This window comes from Marmota monax, unplaced genomic scaffold, assembly GCF_021218885.2.
Source record: "Marmota monax isolate L192 unplaced genomic scaffold, Marmota_monax_Labrador192_F-V1.1 WCK01_AAM20220418_F8-fsc00020, whole genome shotgun sequence".
Taxonomy (NCBI): Eukaryota; Metazoa; Chordata; class Mammalia; order Rodentia; family Sciuridae; genus Marmota; species Marmota monax.
In genome coordinates this window covers 5,112,201-5,124,410 of record NW_026692912.1, presented here as the reverse complement: position 1 = coordinate 5,124,410, position 12,210 = coordinate 5,112,201, and the positions used below count along the sequence as shown (strand labels likewise).

The 12,210-nt window shown below is 35.8% G+C and overlaps 1 protein-coding gene across 1 annotated transcript in view; it reads left to right on the top strand.

Moving 5' to 3' along the window:
* Svep1 (sushi, von Willebrand factor type A, EGF and pentraxin domain containing 1) overlaps positions 1-12,210 on the top strand; it is a 177,261-nt gene that overhangs the window by 58,917 nt on the left and 106,134 nt on the right. Inside the window, exons 6-8 of the mRNA XM_046451540.2 lie at positions 5,911-6,090; positions 9,506-9,700; positions 11,828-11,946. Coding sequence (XP_046307496.1) covers positions 5,911-6,090; positions 9,506-9,700; positions 11,828-11,946 — 494 coding nt within the window. The remainder of the gene's footprint in view (positions 1-5,910; positions 6,091-9,505; positions 9,701-11,827; positions 11,947-12,210) is intronic.

Below are 12,210 nucleotides of genomic sequence, written 5' to 3'. Positions count from 1 at the left end.
AAATCGTGTGTGTTTCAGAGTTAGAAATTACTTACGAGGGAAAGAGAATCAAACTAGCCTTAGGGTGTTCCTTAGCCATTCTCAATGTTAAAAGATAAAGAGTTTATCCCTAAAATCCCGAGGGAAAAGAATTAGATACTAGACCTCCAGTCTCAGGGAAGCTACTGCTTATATGTGAAGGTAAAGGGAAGGTTTTCAGTCACGAGTCTCAAGTAGCAAAAAGCCAGGTACTATTACCAAAAAGATTAATCATAGGAAACCTCTAAAAGATTTCCTGGGAAGTCAACAGTACTGTGTAAAATCTCTACCTCTTCCTCCACACACCTCATGGTGGAGAGCAGGAAACATTAGATTTTAACTTTTTATCTTAGGATCTTCTAAAGTAGCTAGCTGGTCCTTGAGGCTGAAGTCTGGTGGACCTCACAATGCCAGCCCAAGCCCTGCATCCTACACTAAAGCCATAAATGGAAGTGCCTCTCAGGAAGTGGTCCATGTGCAAGCTTTGTTTAGTTGCCCTGCCTTGAATCTTGGTCCCATAAAACCTCTGCTATTGCCAACTTCCTCAGCATGAAGGGTATGGCCTGTGTAGGTCTGTCCTCCCGGTATCCCAGCACTTATCCTGTGTGTCCCAGGAATCACAGTTAATCAGGGATGTTTTGGAAGAAGGGATTTATTGCAGGAATTGGACCCTGCACAATCTTGGAAAGAACTCAGAAACAGAAGGTAGAGAAGTTGCAAAGTCCACAAGTATCTGCCTGATAACTGAATCCAAGAAAACAAAGTCTGCTCAGCTGTTGAGATAGAATCTTAGGAAACTCCAAAGGCCTGAGAGAGTCTTTACCTCTGTGTAGCCAGTTTCCTGTGGTTGTGAATGTGGGACTACCCTTGGTCAACAGGATTATCAGTCAGGACGTGGATAGGGCCCTTCTGCATGTGTCTGTCCTTGAATCTGACTATGTTGACCACTGCTTCATTTCTACCCTCCAAAATTAAGTGCAAGTTCCTCTTTTGCCCAACCCTAACTGAGGACCACAGTAAGGGGATTCTGACACATTTCCCAGCTTCACCAAATTGTTCCAATGCAAACCACCACATTTCCTTTTATTGTTGATTAACTTGCTGATCACCTCTGCTGGACTGTGAATGTACCAAGAGCACAGAATACATTTTTCTCCCCCTAATCATTGGTTGTACCTCTGTGAATGAATGAAAAAAATTGAATTAACAAAGACATATATTGATAGAGACATACATTATTGATAAATATACATATGGCTTGCTTATGTTATTTCCCCCAAAAAAGCATGCTTGTTCTCTTTTATGTAATTTCCATTGCTATTCCAATATGCATAAAATAATTTTAATCTGTGAGAAAAATGCTCCAGGACCATGGGTCTTCTTAAAATCTCTTCAACATCACCACCAAAGCTCCTACCTCAGTTAGAGTAAATAGAGTTACCCTGAATGAAGATACTCAGGCTCTTCCCCTGTAACAGGGAAAACAGATTTAGTAACTTGAGATACTGTTCCATGAATTATAAGCCATATTTCACCAAATCTAAAACATATCTTTTTCACGTTTCAATATCTCTAAAGTTGAAATGCACCTTAAAATCAATGGCAGTAAAATATTTCATTTTTATCTATTTTTTTAATAGTGGCCCATACAATAATGGTGTGTCTTATAATTGGGCTCTCTGGGATTCAATGAAATATGGCATTTGGGTCATTCATGTCTGACGCTGAGAAGGTAGTATAGAAAAAGTAGTATTTTTACAGGTCTAATTAAAATCTCATTAGGGCAGAGAATAATATTCATCATGTCTTTTTTTCCATGAAATTCTTTCTTAAGATTGAGTCAGAAATGAAAGATCAGTTGAAATATAAAGACTTTCACACATTTCATGTTAATGTCTTTGTAATATTGAATAGTCATTGGCCGCCTTGATTCTTATTCCTCCTAGCCACTCTTCCTAAGTCACCTATAACCTTTTCCAGTTTTATCTGAATTATGCATTTCTTTCTAAACTAGTAAGAATTCTCTTGTGGTTTTAAATGACAACTAGCTAAAACAATATCATAGTAAATTAAATTTTGTGAGACTATTCTTTTTTCTGAGAAGGTTGAAATAAGAAGCCTACATTTAACATCAGACTTACTGGCTTTCTTTTCAGTAATAGATATTATCAGAATTTGGAGATTGACTGTATATCAGAAAGCATGTGTCTAGGGAAAAATATCTGATTTATCTTTAAGATGAGAACCACTGCACATTTTCCACTTCTTTCAATGTTTAGTACATAGTAGATTGTTCTCTTAAAAGACCAAATTGGTGTATTTATTTTAAATTTTTTTAATTATTTTTCTAATTTTTAATGACATAATAATCATACATATTTGGAGGTACAGTGTGATAATTCAACCATGTATATAATGTGTAATGATCAAATAAGGATAAATTTATGTTTTCTAATAAAACTAAATATATATTTAGGTATTGCTTTAACATGAATGTAAGTCAGGAAACATTTATTGCAGGATTTTTCATCTTGTTAAAATAAGAAAATTTAGGTTGAATCTAGAAAACAAATGAGTTCTTATTTAAAATGGTAACAATTAGTCATTCTTGACTGAAAGGAGTATAAAATATTTAAGAAATAAATAGAAAATGCTGCATATTTTATTGTTTTCCCTAAGGAGCAATAGAAGTTTATTAAAAACCAACATCTCAGAAGCTATATAATTTGCATCTGTCTGAGAGACCAACTTTAATTTATTATCAGTACTCTTGAGAGATGTTGCAAATCCATTTCGTCTTTTTGGAAAGCTATAGTGATTTTTTTTTACTTTTATTGAAGCTAAAAGCAATTGTTTAATATGGTTTTCCAGATTTTTTTTTATCTTAATCATAGGAATTTATCTTATTCATCTTTTAAGGCAACCTGACATTTGACAGTGTACTATGAATGATAGACACATTCAATAAAAGTCAAAAATGCAGAAGGCAAAATATTTTCATTCATTTTTTGTCAATAGTTAACTTTAATCCAAACCATCCTAGGGATAGAAAGGCTTTATAATTTAACCTCTATTGTAATGCCTGAACTTTCTCTGTGGAGTAATAAATCCTAGGTTTATATTTAATGAACTCAATATTTATTCTCTGCCAAGTAATATAATTTGAATGGGTTCCTGCTGAATGATTTGGATATTGATGACTTCAGTTGAACATATACTTGAATATTTTGCCCCAGCTTTCTTTCCTTTGTTTTAAAGTTTCTATCATACATAAATTTTAAAAGTATATTTATGTATATGTAGATATTATATATATGATATATGTGATATGATGGATATACACTATCCTTTGGTGTGATTTGATCTGTTGAAGCCTAGTGCAAGAGCTCACCCAAGGTAATGACCTCCTATAGTTTTGATTAACCTCCCCTGCTGTTTGATGTCTCTCCTCTCCCATCCCCTTCCTTTCTTTCATCTACCTTTTTCTTCTCTTTCTCTTTCTTTCCTTTTTTTCCTCCCCTAATTTTCCCTCTTTCCTTTCTCCCATACTCTCTTCCCACCTTCCCATGACTGGAAACCTTGATTGGAGCAGATCAAACCTAGCACTAGAGGAAAGGAAGCCTAGAAAAAGAATAAACACTTCAGTGATGGCTTTCTCTGCACATAGCAGATAGGAGACCCCCGGTGAGGTAGACATTCATGGAGTTGAGGCACTTGAAGGAGTGATCCTGAAAAGTAGGAGGTAATTGTCAGAGGGTGTGGTACTTGAATGGTTGATAGTGAGGTCTAGAGGACATGGCAGCTGAGGTAGGATGAATGACATGGTCACTGGAGGACAGGAAGTCAAGACTATGACTCCAAGATATTGGAATGATCATTTGCATAGATAATGAAATCGATAATGGTGGAGGTGCGGGTGGGTGTGACAATGAGAAAGAGAGAACTGAAAAAGGGATGTTGGATGCATAGGATACTTTAAAGGAGCTGGAGATTTTTAGGAAAGAGAAAGAAAGAATGCTCTGAGCAGAAGATAAGGAGCAATGAAGATGCCTCTCTGACCTCCAGATTGTGACTAAAGAAGACAATAAGATTTTGATTAGGATAAAAGAGTAAAGGAGAAGTTCAAAAGGAAAGTTTAGGATTTAAGGGAATTTACTGAAGATGGAACACATATTCTGGAGGGAAAGTTCAAGAATCTATAGAAATCAGATCTGCATCAGGTATATTGGATAAACTTGGTAGATGAGGAATGATCTTGAAGGTTGTCAGAAACAGGCATGGGGGCATGATGGAGTTAATCAAACTTGGCTCTAAGATACATTGTGGATTTTAGTGGGTTGGACAGTGTGGGAGTCTTTCCAGGAGATTCCAGAGCACAGACATTGTTTGGAAACATGCAGAAGCAGGAGAAGCCCTCTTGGAGCTTCTCTGGTGTCATGTTGAGGCCACTGGTCAGAGATGGCAGAACTAGAAAACATAGGTTTCTCTGGATACCCCATGAAACTTCCCTTGATGGTGGTGTTGAGGCTTGCTGAGGTGTGGGGGCATTTCTGGCATCCAGGGCTTAGTTAATTAGCCCCCCAACTACACTGTCATGGTCAATTCAGAGGATCAAGAAAGGACCCATATCACCAGTTGTACCCACTCAATTCCCAGAGTAGGGGAATGCGATCCTAGGTCACATGCTCCACCCCTGAGCAGAGCTGGAGCACATACAAATCCCATGAGTTGAAAGAGAGGAAAGTTCTTTCCCTAACAAGTGAAAAAAGGGAAAGTGAATGGGTTGCTGGGTAGAGAGAATTAGGACCTGTGTTCAGCTATTGGTATCAAGATCCAAATAACAATGCTTTAAGCCCATTCAGGCTTTTCCCCTCATCTAAAAGGATAAATCAAGCCATCCAAACCTGGTGGAACAGCTCCACTGTCATCAGAGACTAAGGCTTTTACTGTTTTTATCTATCATCTTAGTGTTTCCTACTTTCCCTGGAGTGTCATATAAATATGCAATAGCTTGCTGGGGTACTATCACTCGATGTCTGTGATTTGGAAGAGAGAAAGAGGAAAACAGGAAGACAAAGAAGTTCTCTCTCAATCAAGACACCCCTTTCAGAAGCTTTCCCAGGAATTCCACACAACTGCAGCTGCCTCTCGTTGGCTCTGTAATTATGAGGGAAGCGTGGATTTATAATCTTATGGCTGGGCGCATTTCTATGCTGGGGGAAGAAAAGTGGGGGAAATGACTAGAGGACAGGAAGCTCCTAGTATCCAGCACAGCAACAACAACAAAAACAAACAAACAAAACTACCAAACTGATGCTAATACATAAATCAAGGTTAACATCATGAATTAGAATTTGTGTAGTTGTATGGAAAGAAAAGAGAGAAAAAGCTAAAGGACCAGAGTTATATCAGACAGTGGAACACTGGAATTTAAGATCGTAGATGTTGGGCAGCTTTGCAGAGACTGGGACCCTTAAAAAAAAGATCCTGAGGTTTCCGAAGTGAGCTGATCATGAGCATACAACATCTGTCTTGGGAAAAGACAGATGTTCGTTGGAACATAGCTGGAAAATCACAGCAAAGGCGCAGATCAGGGCTGCAGGTACCTCCCTTTTTTGACCACCCCTTATCTACAGCCATCATGGTGCATTTGGGTCTAGACCTTCCAGATGTTTTAAATGTCCCATCCCTCGGCAGAGGGGTAGACACAGTGGCATTGTCTGGGTAATGCAGTTGAGAAAACATCAGCCTCAAGTTACCCCATAGTAACAAAAAAATGATGGTGTGTTATTCATTGTGGGACATGTTCTCACTTGCAATGTGAAGACATTAGTAAACTCAGAATTGTAATTTTTATCCTTATTTAGATCTAATTGCTTACATTTTCTGTAGTGAGAACATGCCCTCCTCTCCGCCAGCCTAAGCATGGCCACATTAGCTGTTCTACGGGGGAAATGTCCTACAAGACAACGTGCTTGGTTACCTGTGATGAAGGATACAGACTAGAAGGAAGCGCTAAGCTTACCTGTCAAGGAAATGCCCAGTGGGATGGTGCAGAGCCTCGATGTGTGGGTGAGTGCCTGGAAGGCATGGGGTCTCCTGCTCTCTGATTTCTCTGGTGTTCCAAGAATTGAGCACTGGTTCATAATGAATATGAATGAATAAGCTTCCACATGGAGGTATGCATGGTGTTTGAGGTACATAGACAGGCATGTGGTTTTAGTCCTCTCTACTGGTTAGAAAAACCTTCTACACTGAATTCAATTTTCCAACTCACTGATGTTTACAGCTTCAAGTGGCAATTCTTTTTAATTGAGGCCAGCTTGGATGGATTTTGTTTTAAAAGCAAATGCTGTATAATCTCCTTGCTTTATTAAACATAATTCAGCTTTGCCATGTTAAAAGGACAAAATTGTGAACCAGTGAAACTTAAAAATCCACAAGAACAAAAATTACTGAGTATTTTTATTATTAGTAGTATTATTGAGAAAAAAAATTGCATGAAGAACTAAAATAAAGACACATCAATAATTGTTTAAGAATAATGAACTATAAACGGAGATGGGATGCAGTAGAATGGTAAAGAGGGAAATCTTTAAAGTAATAAAATTGAACTTAAAATATAAGTTCAAAAAATGCAGGAATCTAATTTTTCTGAGAAACTATAACAAAGTATTCAGAGGTCTGAATTTTTTTAAACTGTATAAATCTGTGCATTAAAATTGAAAACTCTTGATATAAATGACATCTAAGGAAATGCAAGATCTTGAATAATTCAAGAAAAAAGCAGAAATGCACACATACCATTACTCATAAAAATGAATAATGCTATCATAACATTAAACATTCCTGACAATGACTGAGGGCTCAGTGAGGGGAAATTTTTCTCAATCTTTAAGAAATAGTAATTCTCAAATTTTAAAGCTTGGCCCAGATAATGGAAAGCTAGCCTGTTCATATTATCAAACTTGTTGTGGACCTGACAATTATTACCAAAAAACAATAGAAGACTATAGATAAACCCATGTATAACTATAATAGCAAATATACTAGCATATACATTCAAAGGCATGGTCTAACAAAACAAATTTATATTAGAAATGTAAAAAGGGTTTAAAGTTAGATATTCTATCAGTATAATACATTGTTTCATTATAACCAATAGGGAAAATTGGATGGCTGCTTAAAGAAGACAAAAATGTATTCATTATCATGTAAAGAAGTTGGCTTTATTTTTTGGGGGGGGCAGGTACAGGGATTGAACCCATGAGTGCTTAACTACTGAGCCATATCCCCCAGACCTTTATATACATATATTAAAAAACAGCATACAAACAAAATACATTTGTATTTTTTAAATTACTTAATTTTAAAATTTTGAGACGAGGTCTCACTGAGTTGCTTAGGGCCTCACTAAGTTGCATGGTGGATTTGAACTTGAGATTCTCCTGCCACAGCCTCCCAAGTGGCTGGGATTATAGTCATGCATCATCATACCCAATCCAGCTAAAATACATTTTAAATAAAATTTTAAGCAACTCATATACATTGATATGCTGACACAATAAAATATGTCTATCTTAAATCTGCAGCTGCTATGGAAAGCAAGATAGAGAGTTTTGTTAAACCTGAAAAATGAAGAGGATGCTCAGAAGTATTCATATTGTTCTATAAACTTTAGTCCTAATAATAAATAATGAGATTAGAGATAACAAGTTTGAAAATCATCATCATTTTTAGATTACATATCTACCAAAAATCTAGAATAAATCTACCAAAAATCTGAAAGTTTACTAACATCAAAAGAATCCCGAATAAACAACTTTTCTATGAATGATAAGCAGGATATATAATAAGAAATCACATTTAAAAGAACTAAACAATATATATCAGAATAACCTTAAAAAGAAATGTGTAGAACTTGTATTTTTTAAAAAACTAGAAAATATTACTGAGAAACAAAAAAGAGCAGTTGAACATTTGTATGCAGTTTTATTGAAATTATTCAAATATATGTATAGACAAAATGCCACATCATTTAGCAGCCTCAAAGGAAATATTTTTTGCACTTTTTCTTGGGGATTAAGGAGTAATTCCAGGGCTTATAGAAGAATATACAGTCAAAATCACCAAAATAAGTTTGAAAAGGAAAAGCAATAAGAATAGTACAGAGAAAGTAGCTTTTCAGGTTTTAAAATATAAATTAAGATTGCAAAAATTACAGTAGGCAGATTGCCATACAAATCAGGAGGACTAAATAGACCCTGAAACTTACAAATCTGATATATTATTAAGGAAGTACCATGTATCAGCTGAGAGGGGCAAAAAGGATCTATTCAACAGACCATATAAGAAAATTAGCTAACTACTTGAGGAAAACAAAACAAAATAAATTTTTTCTTAATCTTCAATTCACACTGCACACTGAAATGAATTCTTCATAGGTTTTAAACTATGAAGTAAAAAATAAAACCTAGAAGAAAATATACATATACTACACATAAGTGAATGATAACCAATTGTAGAATTGATTAAGCATAAAAGCAATGCAGATATTTTAAGAAGAAAAAGTCAGTATTTTAGATTGAATGAAAATTAAGGATATGTTCACCCAGAGCCCCATGAACAAGCAATAAAAAAGACAATAAAATCTTCAACAATTTTGAGACCAAAGGGTGATTTCCTTACTTTATAAAGGGCTAATTGTGAATAAAGGACACTGAATCCCACATAGTCCAGTTCAGACCACACATTTGGCTCTGATTTTCCTCTTGATAGCAGAACAAGAAATCTGGGAAGGCACATGGCTCATGCTGTACAGAAATAGAGACAAACTGAATTCTTAGGGGGAAAAGGTCTTTCACTGCCATAGCATTTTTAGAATCTCTACTGCAACAAATAAATGTGCACCTATGCACACTCACACACACACATCCTGCATTCAGCCCTATCCTTGATTTTTCCATTTTGTTTGCATTCTGCCTAATTCAGCAGCTGTGCTTCACTCATGCTGAAGAGACCATAAAGGGTCAAGGCCCTCCATATAACAGTGATTTTAGGGAAGGGATGAAAATTTTTCTCACTATGTGCTCACCAAAAAATTCAGAAAATAAAAATTGATTGTTGAATCAATCACTCAATTGATGAAAGATGGGATTGAATTTATTCTTTTATATTTCAAATCTCTAAGATAGTATTCTGCAAACCAAATGTGGGTGCTCCAAGCAAATGATGAAAGTCAAAAACAGCATTGATTAAAATATCAGAAGTTTTTCAAGGCTTTGATATATTGGCAAAAGAATAAGAGGTAACAAAAGAGATATAGTTCTCAGCATTATTTGCAATACATCATATATTATCATATGCAGTTAGTGATTTATGTCAATCCAAGGCAGCCCAATTGTATTTTTCTTGGATACATTTCTAAATCTGTGGCATTTCTAATTTGTGAAAATGCAAATAATATTGTCTCATTTCCCTCCAACAGAACGCCATTGCTCCACCTTTCAGAAGCCCAAAGGTGTCATCATATCACCTCCCAACTGTGGCAAGCAGCCAGCTAAACCTGGGACGATATGTCAGCTAAGTTGCCACCAAGGTTTTATTTTATCTGGAGTCAGAGAAGTAAGATGTGCCACTTCTGGGAAATGGAGTGCCAAAGTTCAGACAGCTGTGTGTAAAGGTGGGTCACTACGTCGGTCAGGTTTGAAACCAAATTTCTTAATAATAGCACAAGAGTGTGGTGTATGACTGTCCCTCTTTGCATGTTTTGCTGACAATCTATGATAAAATGTTATCACCCCAATACTCACTTTGAGAATTTCTGGTTCAAATGGTGGATTTGCCAAATCTAATTATAAAATGCCAGACAATGACAGAAGAAATAAATAAATAAATAAATAAATAAATAAATAAAAGGATCCTTTTGGTGCTGGAAATAAGGTAAGTTTTCCTTCAGGCAATGAAAATCTGTGAGGAATTCTGGTCCACATAAAGCAGGTAAAACTGAATTGATTAAAACATATAAGAGCTCCTAGAATTTTGAATCCCGCATCTCATTATGTCTGCAAGAGGACATTTTCATTTTCCCTGAAGCAAGAGCAGATTCTTAGGGAGATGGTGCTTTTGAATACAAGAAAGAGTTCCTAGAAATAAAAATAGCAAGAAGATCTCCAAAAGAAGGAGAAAAGCAAAAAAGGAAAATACAAAAGTGGATGTTGTTGAAATCAGTATTAGTGATTGCAAGGACCAAACTGAGAATTCCCTCAGAATGGAGAAGTAATAAACAAAGAACTTAAATATCCCAATTCGTCAAACCAAAAAGGTAGACGTTAGGAGATGTCAATAACCGACAGAGAAACTCCCATGTCTGTGCAATAAGGAGTACCAAAAGCAGAGAGGAAAGGGGGTGAAGAAGAACTTTCTTCCTGCAGAAGAAAATTTCCTTGAGCTATAGACTTAAACCCTTAGCCCAGAAATTGCCCTAGAACATTGGGCTGACACAACTTCTCTATTCCTCATGACATTTCTGAGATGTGAACTTAATGAGAAAATCTTCAGTATATTCGATGAAAGAAAAAAATTTTACCCAAAACTAGAAGAATCAGATTCACATTACACTTCTTATTTACAGTTCTAAGTGTCAGAAGGAAACACAGACATGTCTACAGGATGTGGAAAGAAAATAAATGCATTTTTTTCTAAATCCAGTCAAGCTATCATTTAAGTATGAATGAAAAATTAAATACATTTTTAGATTGCCACAGTCAATGTGCTACTGTGCATCTTTGTAGGGGAAAAATATCTAGGTATAATATGCTCTGAGAAAAAGAAAATATAAATTTATAAAATTTTAAAGAAATAATAAGATATGAGACTAAATGAAATCAGTTCACATACATCCAGCTCTGAGTTACTGAATATCTAATTTAACATAAGTTAAAATAAAGGATGTATTAATCATATAATAAGAACTTAGTACCTCTCTGGCTTTTGTGGATCTGTAGAATGTTAGCACATTTAATTTAGTATTTGAAAAGTCTCACAACACACACACACACAAATCACTAGCTTGAATTTGTTGTTTTGACAATACCTTATAGGACTGCTAATTAGTTCTGCCTGACAGCCTCATTTTCAAGTGTGGTTTCCTACTGCCACTGTCAACATTCTTTTTTTTTTTTTTCTGTTTATGTCTTTGTCTCATTCCAAAAATATTTACTAAGCTCCTGTAATATCCCAGGCACTGTGTGAGTTAATAGAGAAAAGATATCCTGACCTTTAAAGAACTTCAATTCTATTAGGAGAGAAAATTTGATTTTAAATGAAGCATTGAATTTGATGGTTGGGACACGTATAGAGGACGGTGGGAACTTGGGAAGCAAGCACCCCAGCTGGACTGGGAGAGTCAGAGAAAGCTTCTCAAAGAGCTTTATCTAAGCTGAAAATCAAAGGACAAGCAGTAGTTTCCCAGGTAAAGGGGCAATTTTTATTCGAGTAATAAAAGAACACAGACAAGGGTCCAAGTAAAAGAAAGACCCTGGAGCTCTCATGGGCCTGAGAGTAATTCAATGTGGAGTTTCAGTAGAGAAGTTGAAGAAATGAGGCTAAGAGGTCAGCAGGTACCAATTCAGGAAGGGCCTTGTAAGTCATGCTAAGGTAAGCTCTTGGGAAAACACTTGCATATTCCAACGGCATGTAAAGAAAATGAGTCATAAGGTATTAATATAACCAGACTTTTGTCTCTTTCTTGCATGACTTAGGAGTTTGTATTAAGGTATTAATTGATTCATGTGTTCTTCTGGATCAGATGTGGAAGCTCCTCAAATCAACTGTCCCAAGGACATAGAGGCTAAGACTCAGAAACAACAAGACTCTGCTAATATCACCTGGCAAATCCCAACAGCTAAAGACAACTCTGGTGAGAAGGTAAGATTTGCATAAATATTTGCATTCTTTTTCAAATGGATTCCGAATGTATTGCAAATGTATATAATACTGAAAATTTACTACTCTAATAATAACAATGCATTACTATGTTCTCTACTCGTAAATGCCCCATCTGATAGAAGAATAATCAGCCTTGAATTTTTAACTAGAAATCTCAGATAAAAATCTCTAAAATGGAAACTTTTCATCCCATCCCATAGACTTGCTCCATTTCTTGTTTCTACTAAGATTATTTGACTAAAA